This window comes from Lissotriton vulgaris, chromosome 12 (genome assembly GCF_964263255.1).
Source record: "Lissotriton vulgaris chromosome 12, aLisVul1.2, whole genome shotgun sequence".
Taxonomy (NCBI): domain Eukaryota; kingdom Metazoa; phylum Chordata; class Amphibia; order Caudata; family Salamandridae; genus Lissotriton; species Lissotriton vulgaris.
In genome coordinates, this window is record NC_141700.1 from 687566836 (window position 1) to 687588577 (window position 21742).

The following is a 21742-nucleotide window of genomic DNA, read 5'->3' on the forward strand; positions in this document are numbered from 1 at the left end:
TGTGTGGGTGTCTGTGAAGGAGACAGCGGGTGCGTAACAGTGAGGGGAAAAGGTGGGAGACGGAAGAAGCAGCAACAGTGAGAGTGAGATTGTGTGTAAAGAGGTAGCGGAGTAAAGAGGTAGAATGGATTTTGGAAGAGGGAGCGTTAAAATTAATGCAATCACGAGGGGGAGAGGTATGGAGGAAGGGGGAGAAGAGAGAGAGCAGAGATAGAAAGAGACAGAGCGATCAAGAAGTGAAGAGACACTGAGAAAGCTAGGATGGATATTAAAAAGTGGTGGGGGGACAGAGCGCGTGCGACAAAGGAGGGAAAGAGACACGGGTGAGGGTATCAAGCTACTAGAAAGTACCAGCCACAATACCCCATGCAGGTCCTACAAAAAAAAAGAAAGAAAAACAATCCGTTCATGAACACCCAGCCCATTTTAACAATCTCCGAACCAGCACTGCCCTAAGACATAACTTGCACATGGATAATTGTCGATTTTATTCAACCTTGTACCAACAGGCGTTAATTCTCCAAGGTTCGCCTTATGACAGATTAACGATCAGATACAACATTAAAGGTGCATTCTGACAACTGACTCTGGTGCCTTTAGTGTACACAGGGCAGTGTTGGTGCCCCTTCCCCAGCAGGGCACCCTTTTAAAAGTACACGTCTCCTGCAGGGTAAAACACACCCATCCAGAGCCCAGAAAGCCAGAGACACCAAGGACCCAAAAACGGCGTAGACCAACACAGGGAGGTGCAGGGCACTGCCCAACCACTCATGGGCACGCAGAACGACCAAGCACGAGAGCAGCGGAGCAGTGAAGCCGGTATATGTTGGAGTAACCGTGCTGAAGTAACGGTACCCCCAGCCATGGCCAAGCAACCTCGGCTGCCCCAGGAAGAACAGCAATCATTGCCCCCGACCCGCCAAGTCTCGGGTGACATGCATTCCCTTCAGCCTTCTCCAGAGCAGGACCAGGGCGCGGGTACCCGGGCGAGCCCCCGCGTGCCCCGGAGTGCCCAGCACGTGCACACAGAGCGATCCATTTATAGCAGCGCGCGGCAGCTGCCAAGCCTTTCAAAGCACTCTGACACCCAGTGCAAGCGCCCATTAAAAGTTCACTCACGCGAGGCGCTGGGGGTGAACCCGAGCGCCCCCCCCCACCATACATCCAGGTATTAGTCCCCGGCACCATCCAGTTTCTGGAGATTTCCCGAAAAGCCAGCCTTTTCAAAAAAACGTCCAGAAATTCGCCACAACGCGGGCACAGGTGAACGAGACAGGCGCCAGGATGAGAGGCGAAGCCCCCCCTCCACACCTTACCTGGGAGAGCAGGAGGCAGAGGGCGGCCAGAGGGCTGGGCTCCATGTTATCGCGGCGGCTCGCAGGGACCGGAGGCTGGCTCAACCGAGGCGCGGTGCTGCACTGTGCATATTTCCACTCTGAAGCAGCCTTTGAGAAGACGCCGTGCCTCCAGAGCCAGCCCACTTCCCAACTAGATCAGCAGCATCATTGGAAAACATTGGACGCCGGCTGGCTCCCCGGAACCAATGATTTCACAAGGTGCGCTCGCTCGCGCAGCATCCCTGCCCGTGCCACGCGCTCCGGGTACCTGCCTCTCGCGGACGCAGCCTCAAACTCTGCTTTATTGCACCGTGGGCTTAGCAGCACTGTAACAAATCACGCTTTATGGATTCCAATGGTATTCTGCCTTTCTCTAAACTGAATTGCTTTGGGGAAATCGCTGGCTGCCTGGACCACCGGCGGAAGGCAGCCTCGTTATTAAAATGCCAATAAGGCATGCTTTACTTTCACTAAATCACAGGCAAATGGCAGGAATGTGCTGGAGCTCCCGTTATTGCCTGCCCACCCTACGGATGGGAGTCTTCAGTGCACCGTGCAGCAGGAAAAAATGATTATATGTTGTGAGTCCCATCGTCTCACAAATCACAATGCAGACTGGTCAATTGTATTCTGCAGGAAAAATCAATCAGAGGGAATATATTGTATTCATTCCTCAGCCAGAAGGAAGGAACTTACTGTGCACTGCACTTACCAAGACCTAGCAAGGACAAACTTCTGAGAGGCAGCTTCTGAGACGCAGCTTCTGAGACAAGGATGCTGCATTAGGCTACAACTCTGCAGGCAATAATACAAATACACTGTTAACTTCTCATTGGATTGTTTTACCCTGTTAGAGGACGGCTTTGAATTATTGTTCATTTTGGTTAATTGCAAGAATGGAAAACAGGCAAAAAGTATTTCTTTCTTAGTTGATATATATGCACAATTGAAAGTGAAGCGCCATTCTGAAACATGAGCACATTTACAACTTTTGAGCAACATTTCTAAATTGATGGCAAGTTAAAAAAATCTCTGTAATTTATTAGTTTTTTTGTTGGTCAGAATTTCCGCTCAGCAGATAAATGGCCTTATTTAGGATCTGGCAGAAGCCGAGTATCTGCCAAAAAGTGATGGATGTCATAGCACCTGTATTCAAAACATATTTATGTCAATGGTACCCTAAGTGCAGCATATGGAACATCCACCAAAAAGTGGGAATGTCTGCTCCACCAAACTTGAAATAAAGCCAAACGTTCAGTGTTATTCTTACCATAAAAAATGTGCAGTGGCACTCTAGCAGAATGATTGCCTCTTGTTCTTTATTTCAGTGTCAGAATCATTTATTGATGTAGCACCTCATTTTTTCTGCAGTCTTCACCCACATGGTGGCCATCTTTGTTATGAGAAGCAGAACACTTCTCGTTCTGTAGTGTCACAATTTGTGCCATATTAATGCATTTGGGGTGTTAGAAATGCATGAAATCACCCCCCCCCCCCAAAAAAAAATCCTGAGAATTTCAGAGAATGTTTGATCTTATATTTTCCTCAGGCAAAGGATTTTCTGCAAGTTGATTACACAGAGAAATGAAGAATGCTACGGTTCACTTCAAGAGCTACATATAATAACAGGGATGGTTTCACCTACTGCAATGGTGATAAACACAGTTAGCTAGTAGAAAAGTTATAAAGTTTGCTAGAACCAGTGTTCAAAGGCCTTCGAAGACACTGGGCAGGATGAGGACCAATCAGAAAAACAATGCCAGTTCTGGAAGCCTGTCTGCATCTTTCCTGCTTGTTTTTAAAGAGACAGTTTTTCGAGACACAATAGAGTTGGTGCTTTAATGAGGTTCCTCTCTGATGACTCCACAGAGAACTCATGAATGTCATTGTTGAGTTGGGCGTCTAGCCTGGCTGTAAGGGGAGGATGAGGGCAAGGCTCTAATTTGTATTTGGAGCTGTTGATTCTGTGAGGATTTTCGACCAGGAAGCACGAAGGATGAAGATTAAATGGGAGACAATAAGCCATCCTTCATTATGAATTTCTATCTATGAAGAACAAGTGGAATCAGGGAAGGATATAACACCTCAGAACAAACTAAGACTGAAGAAATTAAAACCCTGACGAAGTCCTAAAGGGACGAAACGCGTTGGCTGGGCTAAATTGATTACTTCTGTCAATTGCATTGTTGAATACAATTGGATTAAAAAAGAGTCGTAAGACGCCTGAATGACTACATTGCATTAAATCATGATTATCGGATGAATTGTTGGAAAATAATATAATATTTCGGATGAATGAAAGGATACTCATTCATATAAATTGACGCTCCTTTTCCGCTGTTGTTCTAATTTGCATAGGATTAAGTAAAACGTCCTCACCAATGGAACAACAGGATTCAGCTTTAAACTAAACTGCTCAGTCCTGCTTTAATAGCAGTGAAGAAATAAGAAGACCCAGCTGTGCCTATGGTAGGGCAGCAAACAACCTTCTGACTTGGCCTCCACAAACTGGGAGATCAGACTCTTCTGTGAGTCATTTCTTTCGTATGGAAGTGCATATGTGTGATTTACCTGAAACTATATAGGACACAGTTGGTCATCCTGGAGCCCTGTATTTGGGGAGGCTTCTTCAAGGAAAGTTAACTTCAATTTAATGATTGGTTAAGCCATCCCTTTGGGTTTACAAAAGCTATAAGTGAGCCAAAGCACACCAGATGCTACCAACTCAAAACACATCCCACAACTGGGATACCCCAAAAATCCTAATTTAAAGATGGAAGTTTTGTACTTCAAAATCAAAAAAGCAATAATGGTTCTTCTGTAATATGTCTGTAGGAAACGTGATTATGAAGCTATGGGAGTAGGGTGAGAGCCCACTGTGTGGATGTGAGCTGTGACTGACTCTTGAAAGAAACTGGGTACTTGAAGAGTCCCCACGACCCCTTTGTTTCAAACAACAAGGACTTCCGCTGTGAAATGCATGTGGCACATGTACGCAAACTAATGAAAACAACACAGTTAGGAAATAATGTAAACTTTCCAAGCCAAGGTAGTTAACACTAGTTCAATATATTGCATAAAATTGTAATTAAATAAAACGAACCATTATATGGAATTCAAAAGTTTTTAGAAACAAGGCGTTGAAAATCATGAAAACAGTAGGAAACTAAATAATACATGAATACAAATGCTAGTTAGGTGCTATGGACCAGGAACAAGAACGTCTTTCCAACCCAGTTGTGATGGACCACAGCCAGGCCATTCATAGTGCTGAAGTACTTTCCCTTCTGACTCATAAACGTTTTTGATGGTCGAAGTTGTCAGAATAACAGACCTGAAAGCTATGGCCAAGAGGAGTTCCATAACATAAGATGCAGTTGTTGAGCAGTCCCTCTGGGTAGCTTTGAACTTTCAAACAAAAAACTCCTATTGGTAAAAACTACTAAAATTAAGACACAGCGGTCTCATTTTTTGGCAGACATATCATCTTGTCCTTTTGGTAATGGAATGCCTGGTTTGTGGCCTCCCCATGAACTCTTAATCCACTCTTCAGTGGTCCCAGTGCTGCATCCTAGTTGACAAGTCATCAGCCCCAACAATAGACAAGTAAGTCAGAAACCTGCAGCCAGCCCTTCCCGTATAGCATAATGGTACTCTTGGCGCCCACTACTTCCCCACCACCCCTACGTCTTGGCACCTGTTCCATCTCCTCATCCCATTGACTAGGTGGGCCATGGCAGTGTTCCCCATGCCTCTTATGCCTTGCTCCTGGCTTTGCAGATCCCATTCTAAGATCTGATGGACTTCAACAGGATCTCAGCGTCCCTCAAGTATAGGCAGTCATCTTGCGTGCAGTGCTATATAAGTCACTCCCCGGTCATGGACAGGTGCTTGGCCTCCTTCCATCCCAGTGGGATTAAGGCCCCACATTGATACTACTTACCTGCTGCTTGGAGTCGACTGCATGCCCCAGATCTGTTCTCCGACTCATCCATCTCAATCTTTGGTGCTTTGATCACATGCAAAGACAAAAGTTAACAACATTTGAATGTTAATGCCCTTTTATGATCACATGTATAAAGGAACGAGATAGCAAAGCATGTTCATTATGAACAAAGCACACAACCAGAAAAGTCAAAGCAAAACAAGCAAATCACAGAGCTTATCACTAGATCAGTGCGCTCTTGTTTAAGGACCAAAACCATAAGTAATTGAAAGAAGGAACTCATTATCACAAGACCTTAACAGACTTTGGTTGCTGCTTCAGACAAGTTTGGATGTAACAACTACTCATCCCCAAAGCACCAATACATTTGGCTTGATAAAGAGTAACACTCCTTTGCAAAACATACGTTTTTAGGAGTGGTCAGGCATTGATACCTTTGGCGTTATATAGTATTGATTGTGTTGAACTCAGTTTGTGTGCTCACTATATTCCTGGAACATATTACACATATTGCCTCGGGAGCGCAACAGGCATGTGCACCCGCTTTTCGTGGCCTCGGGGCACTGTGGTATTACAGAAGGGGCTGACAACGCTTGTGTGGCTGATAGGGCTATGCTATGTTATGTTAGTAGGTATTTGGTATATCGCACAACTTGTCCCCAAAGGGGCATCTCGGCGCTGAGGTAACAGAAAAGTAAGAAGCAGCCATTTAAAACAGCCAGGTTTTAAGCTGTTTCTTTAAAGCCTGCGAAGCCAGTACAAGGTCTAATGATGAAGAAAAGTTTATTTCAGTGGTGAGGGGTCAGATATGTGAATGCCCGTCCACCGTATTTAGATGTGCAGATGCGTCTTGGGCAAAGGAGCAGATGATTTCTTGATCTAAGGTTCGTACCCGAACGATAGGATGCTGATTTGTCCTGTCCATGTCATACCAGCACTATCTTCAGTGGGTATTCCTTCACTTTCATGGGGGCGTGAGCCCATGCACTTGAGGGTATCACTTTGCCACTGCACCCATACTGTATTACCAACATGGGTCCAGAGACGAACATGCCCTCAGGAGGTGCTCTGACAGTACACCACAAAAAGGTGGTACACTGTCAATGCACCCCCTGAGCACAGCCCTCTTGAGGGAGAAGAGAGGGCCCCTAATTGCACCTACCTGTAGTGGAATCTCTATCCTCTCTAAAATGGGGTGGCTTGGAAGCAGCATCCGATTTATCATTTTAGGAGGCAACAGTTCTCTCTGACAAAGTAAGACACCACACAGATCAGCTTTTTTCTTCATTTGATCCAGGCAGTTCTCATCATGGAGATGAGCAATCAGGGTAAACTGGTCACTCATTTGAGATGACCCTTCACTAAATAAGACTACAGATTGCAGGTTTACACATCCTATGTTGTGCAATTTGCATCATTGCCATTGTCCTACACATATGTATTCTGGCAAAATCCTGTCCTATAGTACCTTTCACCAAGGACAAGTGCAATACAATTTTTCCCCATCCATGTATGGGGCTTCTTTTGACATAACCTCTTCTTAATATAGAAACAAGTCTGGATTTAAAAGTACCACACAGATCTTGCCCTAGAGATGTTAAAGAAACCAAATGCTGAATTGACTTTATTGGCAGGTCTCCAAGAAACCAAGCAACATATCGGCCAGAGCTAATCTAATAACACAAGCCTGTCACTGAAAAAGCAAGTACATTATTTTACTATTGCCAACTGTAAGACATTGAGTTGTTGGTTGACTGGCGTGTTGTGGTCACTCCTTCAGATAGGACGCTCAAGCGGTGAGTGGTGTTACTGTATAATTTAATAGTTTAACAGAAAAGGAGAGGAAGTTCAGTCTTGGGAGGGATATCTCTTAAACAGGAAGGGTAAATCTAATCTTAGCGGTGTCCGTTCCCTCACAGTACACCACTGTGGTTTCTTTTCTCCCAAGGTCCTGGTCAGTTGTCTCCTGCTTTCTCGTTTTTCATCAGAAGAAGGGGTTGCCATATGTCGCTCAAAATAAGCAAATATAAGACAAGGTCAGGCGTCTGTGTCTCATTATTACACGCACTTTAACCCTTCACCATCACCCAGGGTGTTCTCGTGCTTCTGTCAGTGTTGCATGCTCAGTACAACAGTGAGTGACAAAACCTCATTTGTGCCACTTCCTTCACCCGCTCAACATAAAGAAGTTTAGGAAGGGTACTTGCCTTGAGCCACGGTCCTCCGGGGTCATGGCTGAGGGAGTCACACCCTCCTTCTCTCCTCCGGGATGGCTTGACAGGCCGGCAGTACCTTTCGGCTATAATACTCTGGGCCCTGCAGTTCCTTCTTCTTCTACGCTTCCAGTTTGCTCCCTGGGATCTCTAGGTCTCTCCTCCAGCACCGGTGTCTCTCCTCTGGACCCGTCGGATGAAGCAGTTCCTCGTGGTCCTCCTCATCTTCCTTTTCCTTTGCATACTTCCGTGCTTCCTCATCCAGTGTTCGGTCGCTTTTGTGCTGCGTCCGCGTCACATCCCCTGGAGTAGCTAGAGCGCCGTGATCACTCTACTGATGTCACAACTCCACCACCATGTTGGAAATCCTGCCTCGGAATGGGCAGGATTACACTGCCTTTCCTCCAAGTATGGACGATCGGGCCATACCAGGACTGGACACCATGACAAAAAGTACACATTCCCTTGGGTTCTTTCTGGGGCATGGAGGGCCTGAAAAGAGAAAGGCTATAGAGATAGGAACCAACGAAGCACCTTTGGATTTGTGTCCTTATGGGTGGCCAGCCAGGTCAAAGGGGCATGGTCTGTTATCAGGAAGAAAGTGCATCTTAACAAATAGTATTTTAAGGCTTTCATGGCCCATTTAATGGCCAAACATTCTATTTCCATGGTCTCGTAGTGCACGTCTCGTGGGAACAGTTTTCAACTAAGGTAAAGGACAGGTCGAAGATCTCCCTGTTGGTCAGGTTGAGAAAACACGGCCACTAGGCTCGATCAGATGTGTTTGTTTGCAATTCAAAAGGTTTATCAAAGTCAGGACACATAAGTGCAGGGGCCCTACACAACAGTGACTTCACACTCTGGAAAATCTCCTCTTGAGCAGCAGTCCATTCTACTCTGTGATTGGGTTGTCGGTTTGTTAGCAAATCTGTGAGAGGACATGCTATATGCGAAAATTGGGAAATGAATTGTCTATGGTAGCCTACTAAATCCTGAAATGCTCTTATGTCCTTTTTAGTTGTGGGTTGTGGTATCTCATGAATAGCCATTAGCTTGTTATGCTGTGGCTGTAGTGTTCCTGCCTGTATGGAGTAGCCTAAGTATTCTATATGATCAGTGCCGAAGGTCGTTTTTTTGGGGTTCAGAGTAAGGTCGGCCTGGTGAAGCGAGGAGAAGATGCTCTGCAAGTGTTGTTTGTGCGTTTCCCTATCTGGACTATACACAACAATGTCGTCCAGATATGACCCTGCCTATTGTTGATGAGCGCGTAACAGCACGTCCAATAACCTCTGAAAGGTTGCTTGGGCACCATGTAGGCCGAAGGGCATCACCTTAAAATTATACAAACCAGATGGTGTGGAGAATGCCATTTTTCTCTCTAACTGCAGGATTAAGGTGTACCTGCCAATACCCTTTTGTGAGGTTGATAGTGGACATCATCTGCTCCCCTCCCAGTCTCTCATTAGGTCGTCAACTCTTCGCGTTGGCTAATTGTTAAACTTGGAATGTAAATTCAATTGGCGGAAGTCAATGCAAAATCTGAGGCTCCCATCTGGTTTGGGCACCAACACAAAGGGTGAACACCAGTTCGTCTGGGACGGCTCAATAATACCAGCTTGAAACATTGCCTCTACTTCCTGTTCTACGACCTGCCTTCCTGCTGCTAGAATGCAATAGGGTCTCAGCTTAATCACCTTCCCTGCATCTGTCTTGATGTCATGTGCAACCAACGAGGTTTGCCCTGGTGTACTGGAGCTCAGGCCTGGGAAACAATCTAGTAGGTCATATAACTGATATTTCTGGTCAGGAGTGAGAACTTTCCCAGTATTGGGCTGTTCCCCAGATGCCTCTCTAAAGGGTTGAATTGGGATCTCCATACGCTTGTCAAGAGTGTTGCCATTGACAGAAACCGATGTATCTCCTCCCTGCAGAATGGGGTCTTCCCATTTCTTCAATAGGTTGATATGATATACCAGGCCCCTAGGCCCCGTTCATGGAACTGCTATTCTGTAGTCAATTGGTGTGACTTTCTCCAACACCTGATAAGGGCCCTGCCAGGGCGCTAGTAGTTTATTATCCGAGGAGGGTAGAAGAATTAATACCTTGTCCCCATCTGTCAATTCCCTCAAACTTGCACCTTTGTCATAATAGGCTTTCTGTTTTTGTTGTGCCCTTTCCATGTTCTGATGGACTTCCTCCCACAGTCTGGACAGGGTGTTTTTTTAAGGAAGCTGCGTACCCTAACAACGGTCTTCCTTCGTCCTCTTCCTCAGTCAACTGTTCTGCCACCATGTCCAAAAGGGTACGTGGTCGTCGCCCAAATAGTAACTCAAAAGGGCTGAACCCCGTAGACTTTTGTTCATGAGTCCTGATCACAAACAATACTAGTGGGAATTTGCGGTCCCAGTCTTTTCCAGATTCATTTATATACTTCCTTAAAACCGTTTTGAAGATCTGGTTGTACCTCTCCACCATTCAGTCCATTTGCGGTTTATAAACCGCCGTCCAGATCTGTCTAAGTCCAAGGAGAATGCAGATCTCCTTCATTAGACGAGACATAAAGGGAGTCCCCTGGTCGGTTAATATATCGGTTGGGAAGCCAACTCTCAAGAAAAAAGATACCGTTGCTTGGGCCACCGAAAGGGTTGTCATACTCATTAGTGTTACTGCCTCAGGGTAGCGAGTGGCATAGTCCACTAACACTAAGATATATTGATGTCCTCGAGTGGAAGGAAGGGGTCCTACCAAATCCATCCCTACTCATTTGAAGGGGACATCAATTATAGGTAAAGACTGCAACGGCGCTCTCCTCTCTGTGGGGGGGTTACCAACTGGCATCTGGGACAAGACATGCAGAACCTTGCAAACTCCTTATATATCCCGGGCCAATAGAATCTCCCTAACAGATACTTGAGAGTATGTTCTTTCCTATAGTGGCTGCCCCAGACTGACTGTGTGCTATGTGTAGGGCCTGATCTCAAAAAGCTACGGGCACCAGAACTTGTTCGATCCGGTGGTCAAAGTCAAAAGTCAAAGTCAAGTCAAAAAGATTTTATTTGTTTCGGTACTCTGTTGAGGACCACAAATTTGTTTAAAAGTTTACACACAGTTATTTATACAATTTAATACATTTTCAATGACATTTTTAAGAATTTATAGATTTTATAACAAACAAATTCATTCGGCGGCCTTTTGCATATTAATAGCAGATCTTTAGCATTAACAATCCTACATGTCCGATAGATGGGATCAAGACACGTTAACCGAGCATTTACCACTTTGATATTTGGGCATATAAATAAGAGATGCTCAAGGTTCTGTTTACCCCCCTGGCAGAGGGTACATAGCGTAGAACCATCTATTCTCCAGGTAGAGGTAAAGGTTAGCACGGGTAGTATATCCATACGCAACATCATAATTGCCCGCCTTGCACCGTGTGTGAGAGAATAGTGTAAATAAGGCTGATCATGCTTATATTCCAAAGAGTTAGCATAAGATTTATACACAGATAGTTTAATACAGTGTAGTTGATCAAGCTCAAAACTCAATTTGGGGGAAAAGTTTTTTAGGAAGAGTTTGAGTTGAGCAGGTGTCCAAGATAACAAAATTTCTGAACGAATTTTTGCTGACTGAAATGCCTCTCTCATATTTCTGAAGAAGGTAAAGTGAGTGGAATTTTTATCAAATGTCTTGATCTTTAACAGGCCTCGTAAAGTATCTTCTTTAGAATGGAGAAGGTTGTAGGCCCATCTAATGATGTTTGTTATAGCTGTAGCATATGCGCTGGTGATGGAAAATTCCAATCTTAGTGCCTGCACTGGTGTAGAAGTTGAGACTTTCATTATTTTCTTTAGTGTTTTGCCCTCTTTTAAATCCATGTAGGACCATTGTTTTGAAGGAATATATTCAGAGGCATATGACAGAACCGGGGGAATCTTAGCTTTATAGACTTTTATTAATGCAGAGAAATGCCTGTTACCAGTGGCCGAGTACAATCGAGAAATGGCCCCAGCGTGTAAGTCACATTTCCTTTTTAAATGGTTAATTTGTTTCGTGTTATTCATATTGCTAGAAAAAATTCTGCCCAGATTAGTATATTCCTCTACCTGCTTTACCCTCTCTCCACCCAGCTTCCAGCAATACCTAACACCTTTTTTCTTTTTCGAAAATGCGACCACTTTTGTTTTATTTATGTTAGGAATTAGAAAATTTTCCTTAGAATAGTTATGTAAAATGTCTAAAAGGCGTTGAAGACCAAACGGTGTTAAGTCAAACATGACTATGTCGTCCGCATATAATAGAACATGTATGCGTGGCGATTTTCGGGGGCGTACATACCCCTTGTTGCAGTCGAGATGGTAAATCGCTTAAGTACAAGGAAAACAAAATCGGGGCTAAGAGACACCCTTGTTTTAGTCCATTTGATGTCCATATTATTTTAGACAAGCCCTTGTCGCTCCCCATTCGTACTCAGCACCAAGTGTTGCTGTGGAGATTTACTATTGCCTGTAGCAGTAGTTCAGGAATTCCCATCCTTTTTAGTTTATTCCACAGGGTCGGTCTATCCACTCGATCAAAGGCAGTGGTGTAATCGATGAATGCTGCGTATATGGGTTGTGACTTCCCTGCTACATATTTGTCAAGTAATGTTTGGAAGATTGCTATATTATCTGTAACTGAGTAATTAGATCGAAATCCAGCCTGAAACATAGGAATTAGATCCAGCGAAAATGCCCAGGATTTTAATCTGTCCAATATTTCCGATGCGAAGATCTTCCCGGCAGCGTCCATCAGCGCTATCCGGTGGTCAGCTACCCCACGAATTCTGTACAGGAGCACTTTTTAAACACAAAATTATGGTCCTACCTTGCCAGGGTCTTCTTCTTGGGCCTGAGTCCATGCATGGGTTAATGTACTGTCGTCCCTCTGTGCTGTTCTAAAACTCTGCATCGGCATCTGCCTGTCATCTGGGAAGGTAAGGAGACAGGTAACAGGTAACAGCACCCCTGCCCTATATACTTCTTTTTATTTTCTCCACCCTGGTCTTGTGTATTTTTGTCTCCGTACTTAATATGTCTGAGGTGGAGAAGGGGGCCTCCTTTATCCATTCAGATTCAGGACTCTTTTGGTTAAATTGAACAAGTATTTGTCAAAGCGGGGCAGATCTGTGCCTAGGAGGACCTTTTGCGCTAGAGCTGGCACCACCCCAACTTGGCGTACCTCTGGGTCTCCTTCTACGTCGATCAAGAACTCAGCTAGGGGATACAACCACACATCTCCATGCACACAGGAGACCTGTATCTGTGCCTCATCAGAAATCTGACTGAGAGGAATCAACTCTCGAGAAACAAATGGTGTGGTGGCAACCTGTATCCAACAGAGCATCCACGGACCTACCGTTAAGTCGGATGGTTGTCTTGTAGCTTCCCTGGTTTCCTCCTGCAGCTAAAATTCTACCCAGGGACCACTCTACCTCCATGGGTTCTACCTTATCTCCTTTGAGTGGGCAATTACTGGCAAGGTGCCCCTAATTTGAACACCTGAGGCATTGGGGACCAGCCTGGGTAGGAAAGGGGTTCAAAGGAGGTCTAATCATGTTTCTATTTCCCCCTGGGTTTCTCGTCTCTTCTACTCTGGGATAGGGCTTCTAGGTAGTTGTAGGGGTTTTAGTGCTTTTACCCTAAATTCTGGGGACCTATGGTAGGTGCATGCCAACTCTACTGGGGTCTCCACCGTTAAGTTTGGATGTTGTTTGATCCAGGTTCACGTATTACTGGGTAAACCTCCAGATATTGTTCCTGATAAACCTTGGCAATGACTTCTTCTATAGGGGATGCATTGGTTTGTAACCATCTCTCACCCAGATCCATGATGCGATAAGAGAGGGCCCTAGGATTGTCTCCCGCTGTCCACTTCTCTTTATGAAATTTAGATCTGTAATACTCTGTGTCGTGTCTTAGTCTTTCAAGGATGGTTTTCTTGATTTCAGGGTATGGAGTGAGTCCTGCTGGGTTGGCAGCTTGGTATGCGGCCTGTAATTGGCCCGACAGGAGAGGAGCTATGTACTGACCCCACCTTTCCTGCGGTCAAGTAGCAGTTGTTGCTACCCTTAAAGTTCCCGAAAAAATAGTCAGGGTCATCCCCTTCCTGGACCTTCTGTAAGACTGTAATGGCGATATTTGGATGAACTAGGGCCGAGGAAATGGCGTCTGTTAGGTGCAAAATGGCGGTGTCCTATATTTGTTGATTGGCCATCATGATGGTCGCTTGTTCTTTAAGGCCGGTCTGGAAGGCCGCTCTCTCTTTCTGGGAATTCTGGTACTGTCGCTCTATGACTAGCTGTAAATGTCGTTGGCCCTCTGCTAATTGAGTGACCATAGCCTCCATAGTAATGGTTTGGGTCATGGCAGCCGTAAATGACCAAGATCCCAATTCTGACAACACTCGTGGTCACTCGTTCAGATAGGACACTCAAGCAGTAAGTGGTGTTACTGTATAATTTAATAGTTTAACAGGAAAAGAGAGGAAGTACCTTCTTGGGAGGAATATCTCTTAAACAGGAAGGGTAAATCCAGTCTTAGCGGTGTCAGTTCCCTCACTGTACATCGGGGTGGTTTATTTTCTCCCAAGGTCCTGGTCAGTTGTCTCCTGCTTCTTCGTGTCCCAGTATTAGGGGTTGATATATGTCACTCAAAATAAGAAAACATAAGACAAGGTCAGGCATCTGTGTCTCATTCTAACACACACTTTAACCATTCACCGTTACCCAAGGTGTTCTTGTGCTTCTGTCAGTGTGGCATGCTCAGTACACCAGTGAGTGACAAAACCTCACTTTTGCCCCTTCCTCCATCTGCCCAACGTAAAGAAGTTTAAGAAGGGTACTTGCCTCGAGCTACAGCTCAATGGGGTTGTAGCCGAGGGAGTCACACCATCCTTCTCTCCTCCTGGACGGCTTGACTGGCTGTCAGTTCAGCGGTAATCCTGTGGCCCCGCAGTTCCTTCTTCCGCGCTGCCTGTCTGCTCCTTGGGATCTCTAGGTCTCTCCTCCAGCATTGGCCTCTTTCCTATGAACCCGTTGGTTGATGCTGGTTCCTTGTCCGTCCCTCCCATACTCCCACGCTTCCTCATCCTGTGTTCGGTCGCTTTTGTACCGCGTCCCCGTCACGTCCCCTGGAGTAGCTAGAGCACGTCCTCACCCTCCTGGCATCACAACTCCACCGCCATGTTGGAAATCCCACCGGGAAGGGCGCCGGATTACAAGTGTTAACCGTAGGCAAGCTGCAGCCACAGTCCTAATAAATTGGCAAAACGGGCAGCAGGTCAGTAGTCTTTCAGAGCAGTAGACCAACAGAGTGATATTCCATTAAGCAGCAGAGTATCCACAAGTCCAGAGTGTTACAGTAGAGTTTGTGCCTGAGATCCAATATGCATATGCAGTTGTGCCTTTGAAATGCGGAGAAGATTCTAGATGCAGGCCTGTGAAGTGCTAAGGTGTCCTGCCTTCGTGGTGATATACAGCCCTTTGTGTGGAGGCAGGACACATCCAATTCAAGTATAAGTGAGGCTGGGCCCAGCTCCTCCCTCCCATTCTGCCAGTGATGGCCCATCCTGGTACACCCAAGCTCCCTATTGTGTGTCTTTCCAGGAGGAATACACAAAGTTTACTGTCAACTACACCTAGTCATGGGACACAGAGATGGGCTAAATGCACAAAATGGAAAAGGCAGAGAAATGGCAACTTTCAAAAACTGGCATTTTGAAAATTGTAATTTAAAATCAGACATTACTATAAGTTATGATTTTTCATTACAATTCCAAAAGCATCAAAAACAAACAGGTTAACTGCTCTTGTTTGGAAATTACATCTTTTTAAATGTAATATGGTAACTCCAATGATATCGTATGAGAGAGGTAGGCCTTGCATTAGTGACAAATTAGTTTTTCAATACCAGCATATGTAAAACCTAAAAGTGCATGTCCAACTTTTTAAAAACAATGCATCCTGACCTCTGTTCTTTCCAGGGACTAACATAGGGGGGACATATGCATTAGAAAGGAAAATGTGGGCCTGGCAAAAGGTTTGTTAACAGAATTGAAATTGGAAGAATATGATAATCATCAACTTTTGGAATACCAAGGGTGTGCTTCAGGTCTATGCCAAATTTTGAGATGGCAGTTTAAAACTGCACACACAGGGCTAAAGTGCTACTTAAGTAGGTGGGAAAACCAGTGCCAATTATTAGATTAAATTTACAGGCCCTGGGCACAGGTAGTGCCACCATACTGGGGGCTTACATGTAAATAAAAAATACCAACTGGGTATAAGCCAATCTTATCATTTTTAGGTCGAGCCTAGCGGCAGCGCGCATGCGCTACTCGCTCTGCGAGACTGCTGCAGTAGAGTATGGGAGAGAAGCCGCGCCCACTCTCTGCCCATATTTTTCATTGGCTTTTGTCACTGTCTTTCGCAAATGCTGCCTTCGGATTCGTTAATAGGCTTGTTAGTCCCTCCTTAGTACAGCCTTGTCTTCATTTGTACCCTCCCATGGCGACAGACCTCTTTACTTCGGTTGTTACATGGGACCTGTTATTTAGTCTGTAAGCACTATTTACTTTATTTAGTTTCTCTTACTGCAAGCCGGACATGAACTGCTTCAGCTGAAACTGCTTGTATTTTTTTAACCACATGGCTGCTGCGGGGATTTTTGCCCTGTGCTGGAATTTCACTGATGCCATTATTCATGACGAGCTCAGCTCGTCATCAGCACACGACACCCGTGGGTGATGACGAGCTGAGCTCGTCATCAGCAGCGAAAGGGTTAAGCAGCAGGGCCGCCCCTGTAACACGGCGCCCGCTTTCAATAATTTTACCTCAGCATTATCTTGTGTCTGTTTCAACACCCCAAGTAAAATGGATTTAGAAATGATTAGCAAAGTAAGTGATGTGAATTCCAGGTAGCACTTAATTGTTAATTGTGTGTTAATGAGCTGAAGCTGCCAACAGAACATCTGTATAACATGTCATCTGCACTAAAGCCACCTGACGGGTTGTTTCCAAAATCCTGTTTTATAAACAACAACACCACCAATACCACCACCACAAATACCACCACCACCAATACCACCACCATCCCCAATACCACCACCACCACCAATACCACCACCACCAATCCAATACCACCACCACCAATACTAATACCACTAACAATACCACCAATACCAGCAATATCACCACCAATACCACCATCACCAATACCACCACCACCAATACCATCACCAGGAGCACCAATACCACCACCACCAATACCACTACCAAGATCACCAATACCACCACCAAGAGAACCAATACCACCATCAAGAAGACCACCAATACCAATACCACCACCACCAATACCACCACCAATACAACACCAATACCAGTACCACCAATACCACCACCACCACCAATACCAATATCGCTACCAATATTGATACCACGGATACCACCACCACCACCAATACCACCACAACCAATAACCCCAATGCCACCACCACCAATACCACCACCACCAATACCACCACCACCACCACCACCAATACTACCACCACCACCAATTTCAATACAATACCTCCACCTCCAATAACAATACCAACACCTCAGCGCCTCTTGCTCACTAGTAATAGCAGGGGCACTGTACGAGGCCGGAGCTGCGGTTAAGACAACCACTCCCTCAATGCCTGCCATAAAGCACAGCCTGCCCTGCACCAGGAGGTGAATTTAGGGCCCTATTACAGCTAGAGTGTTTTTATTATGCCAAAGATAGCAATGACATTAAGCAATGCAACACTGCACACTCAAATCATGAAGAGGGCAGGGAATCGCCGCCCCCTCCTCCCGCTCTTCCTTCTGAGCTGCGATCATGTAATCACAGAGCGAAAGCTGTTGGAGCGCTTTGTTAGTGTTTATAGCTCGGATCATATGTAACTCTCACTACACACTTTGTGTCTGTGTAATTTACAACACTTACAAATCTTCTTCACTGCACTATTTATCACTACTTTGAAGACGTGGCAGGCCGGTCTCTTCCTCTGATATTTACAATCTAACAAGCAGTCGAGAAGGTTCCTTATTGCAATGCAATAGGCCTCGCATTTGCAAGAGTTTAAGCTGTTAGAATTGCAAATGACAATGCCTGTTATTTATGTTTTAAAACCCAAAACATAAATAAAAGGCATTGTCATTTACAATTACAATAGCTCAAACTCGTGTGAATGCGAGACCTATTGCATTCCAAATGCTTGCTTAAGTAGAAAGCACACACACACAGTTTAGTACTGATTAACAGTGGTAAATTGTGCAGATTCTTAAGGCCAGTAAAATCAAAGTCAGCAAAACAGGAGGTCTGAAAGCAAAAATGTAGTGGGAAAACCACACCAAGGATGCCAGGTCTAACTCTAACTAATTTCAAAGCTGGTTGTCATGAACACCACTAATCTAACTGCTGAGTGTGTTCTATGGTTGTGGAATAGCTGTATCACTTTCCAGACTTATGTTTCTCTTCAAAAACAACAGAATAACATTTCCTGGTGATTAGGTGGCCTTACTTTCATACCCCACTTACCAGCTACACCAGTGCCTGAGATTAGGTCCGTCATTGCTAGTGGTCCCCTGAGTCTCCAGGCAGCTGACCAATTTGTCTATGCATATGTATTGTCTTCTTTTTTTTAGCAGCTGCATGCTCCAGGGGTGGGGGAGGGGGCTAGGCAGTCTAAAGCAGTGTCTCCTTCAGCAGGAATCAAAGAGTTGAGATGTTTGAGTAGGCCACCAAAGGTTCCAGGGTCAGTTCTTTAAAGTCCTGTGCTGCCACACTAAATGGCTGCATATCTCTGTCCTCCCCACCTGGTGATCCCCAGACAAAAGTGAGCTAATATGAGGAGGTTGGGCTGTTCAGTGGCATACTATGGAACTACAGTGGTAATGACATGGGGAAATTAACTATAATCTGTGACACCACCGTTAAAGATGTGCTAAATTCCAAACTTTTTATTGAAATTTCATGAACATGCACACAAAATTATATGAACAGTGATTTGCGGGCAACTTGCCTTACATTTTCATGCTAATAGAATCATGCAAGAGTCTGGATTGAGGGTAAAACGTCTTTCAGCAAGACATTTTCATCCTTGAACCAGTCTCCCATGTCGAAAACAATGCAACATTATTCTTAAAAATTGGGTCTCTAGTTGGCAGAGGTATGTGCTCTGTCCAGGTAAGGACCATAATTCTAGTCAGGGGAAGCTGGACACAAGCTAAATGTTGGACTGTGTGCACCCTTTGGTAACTGGCACAGAGCAGTGAGGCTAAAGAGGCAATGTGTTAAGTATTTGTGTAACCCACACAAGCCGAAACACAATGAAAACACCACAAAAAGACTCCACACAGGTTCAGAAAAATAGAGAATATTTTTATGAAAAAATTAAGACCAAAATGACAAAAACCCAATAAGTAGAACCAGAGTTATTAATTTTGAAAAATAAATCAAAAATAATGCTTAGAAGTCAATAGCGGTAAAAGGTTACTTGAGGTCACGCTAGACCGGGACAAGGTCAAAGTTCAGGTAGACTGCGACAGAGGGCAGGCCAGCTACAGGACTCTGACAGGTTCCGCTAACAAAGTTGTTTGGATGGAGCAAGCATCGACGTTGAGGTGCTGCAACATCGTTGATCCCATGGATAGAGGCGAGCATCAGCGCTGATCCGTGCCATCGATGGGAGCTTCATTGACGAACCCCTCTACAATGTAGGCACTGCATCGTCATCGAGCCATCGCTGTCTGTGGTTGTTTAGCTGAGGAGGCTGTAGAATCACTGTCCTTCAGCATCTGCTTCATCGGTGTTGAAGGTGATGCAGCAGTTCTGATTGGCACAAAGTTGCTGCTTCATCAACATAGATGTAGAGAAAGCTGCAAGAAATCCTTTTCTGAGGCCCAGGACTGAAGAGGGTAACTCAGGCAAGGTCAGGACTCACAAATGGCAGGGTTCAGCAGCACTAGTAGTGTTGCAAAAGTCTTTTATGACCATGAGACTTCATAAAACAGGAGGCAAGTGAGCAAGCCCTTGTAGTCACTCTGTTCAAGTGAGTTTGGTCCATTCCTTGTCCTCAGTAGGGCAGAGATCATCAGGCAGCAGGCCAGCTCAGCACAGCAGTGAAGCAGTCAGTCAAGCAGAGTGACAATTTCTGAAGCAGCACAGCCATCATCATTCCTGGCAGGGTTCTTCACAGGTCCAACAGTGTCCTGTCATGTTAGGGTCCGAGCCCCAGTACTTATACCCTAATGTGCTTATGAAGTGAGGGTGACTTAAAAGCAGCTCCTTGAAGTGCACAGGTCCTGTTTCATCCCATCCCTGTCTGCCAGGCTATTTGTGTGGGGGTAATCAGCCCTTTGTGTGGGATTCATGACACAGCCTATTCAGATGTAAGTGTCAGTTCTCACTCCCCCTTCCTTCCCACGAAGGCTATATGAATGCAGATGGATGCAGATGAGTCCTCTGTCACACCCACCCTTCTGTGTTTGTGTCTGTCTAGAGGGATTGTGCAAAGTATAGCTGTCACCCAAACCAGACATGTATTGGGGACATGATGCAAGGCACATAGAGCAGTAAGAGCAGAGAAATATCCACTTTCTAAAAGTGGCATTTCTAAAATAGTAATGTTAAATCTAACTTTACCATTAAAGAGTATTTATCATTATAATTTCGAAGATATGAAACATGATGCAGCTACTCCTTTCTAATCAGAAATTACAGCTTAAAAGAGTTTTATGGAATTCCCAATTCTAGCATAAAGAGGAATAGGCCTCACAGTAGTAAAACAAATTTAGCTGCTTGTCTCTGTCAGGACATGTAAAACTGAAAAGTAAATGTGCTACCTTTTAGTTAAACTGCATCCTGTTTTATGTGGCATGGTGAGCAAAAGAATGATGAATTTAACCCAGATCTTTTGACTGGGGTGAATGTTTTCATTTGTTCTGCATTCCGTCCATCAATTGTGTGTCTTTTGTTTTCTCGCCCTAAGTGCGCTGGGTATGCCCAGATTTGGGTCCCGGGCTCACTGTGTAACTGGTTTTAAGCTATTCTGGCTGATGAGGGTTGAAACTCCAAAACCAGTCCTAGGATGCTTGCTTCTGGTCCAGGGAGGACCTGGCTTGGCAGTTTGGGCTGGACTGTTCCCGTGAGGCACAGAGGCAAGGCTGATTTGCAGGTGGCCAGGTCTAAACTGGGGTGGCATTTTGAGCAAAAGAATGATGGATTTAACCAAGATCTGACTGGAGGTGAATGTTTTGATTTGTTCTGCATTCCATTCATCAATTGTGTGTTTTTTGCTTTCTTGCCCTAAGTGCACCGGGTATGCCCAGACGCGGGTCCCGGGCTCACTGTGCCACTGGATTCAAGCTATCCTGGCTTGGTCCTAGTCAGCTGGTTTCCGGTCCAGGGAGGACCTGGCATGGCAGCTTGGGCTGGACTGTTTCCATGAGGCTCAGGCTCAAGACTGACTTGTATATGGCCAGGTCAACACTGGAGTGGCATGGTGAGCAAAAAGTGAGCAAAAGAATGATGGATTTAACCCAGATCTCTTGACTGGGGTTGAATGTTTTGATTTTATTCGGTTTTCCGTCCATCAATTGTATGTCTTTTACCTTTTAGTTAAACTGTATCCTGTTTTTAGGACTTGGCAAGTGCTTTTAAATGCCAAAGTGGCAGGAAACTGAACCCACATGCCTCGATATAGCAGGCGTGAGAAAATGTTTGAAAGGCTACTTGCATAAGGTATATGATATACCTATGTACAAGGGACATGCAGGTAACCTAAATATGGCACTCGATATATACCAATGTTACCATATTTTAGGGGAGAAGTGCATGCACTTTAGCACTGGTTGTAGGAAGCCAGCTCTGTACATACTGTACCAGTGGATCCCCAGAGGCCTACAGAGGCTTAAGTAGATAATGCAAAAAGCTCAATTTGTGATAGTGTGGTCAGGCAGTTAGGCATATCAGAGAGTTGTGTTTAGAATTTGTTATACACACTCAGGCAAGAAATGATCACACACACACAAAGACTAAATCAAAGAACAATTGTTTTGGATAAAAAGTTGTTACTTTGTTTTTTTATTTTAGAACTGAGAAGAACACAGTTTCAGGCAAGTAACAGTTTTGTAAATAGAAGAAATACTTATCAAGATGCAGTAGGAATTTTTTTGTAAGACA

At 44.9% G+C, this 21742-nt stretch overlaps 1 protein-coding gene across 1 annotated transcript in view; it reads right to left on the reverse strand.

Moving 5' to 3' along the window:
* CDH13 (cadherin 13) overlaps positions 1-1504 on the reverse strand; it is a 2285705-nt gene extending 2284201 nt beyond the window's left edge. The window contains exon 1 of the mRNA XM_086945882.1: positions 1317-1504. Coding sequence (XP_086802008.1) covers positions 1317-1361 — 45 coding nt within the window. The 5' untranslated portion in view covers positions 1362-1504. The remainder of the gene's footprint in view (positions 1-1316) is intronic.
* Between the last annotated feature and the right edge of the window lie 20238 nt (positions 1505-21742).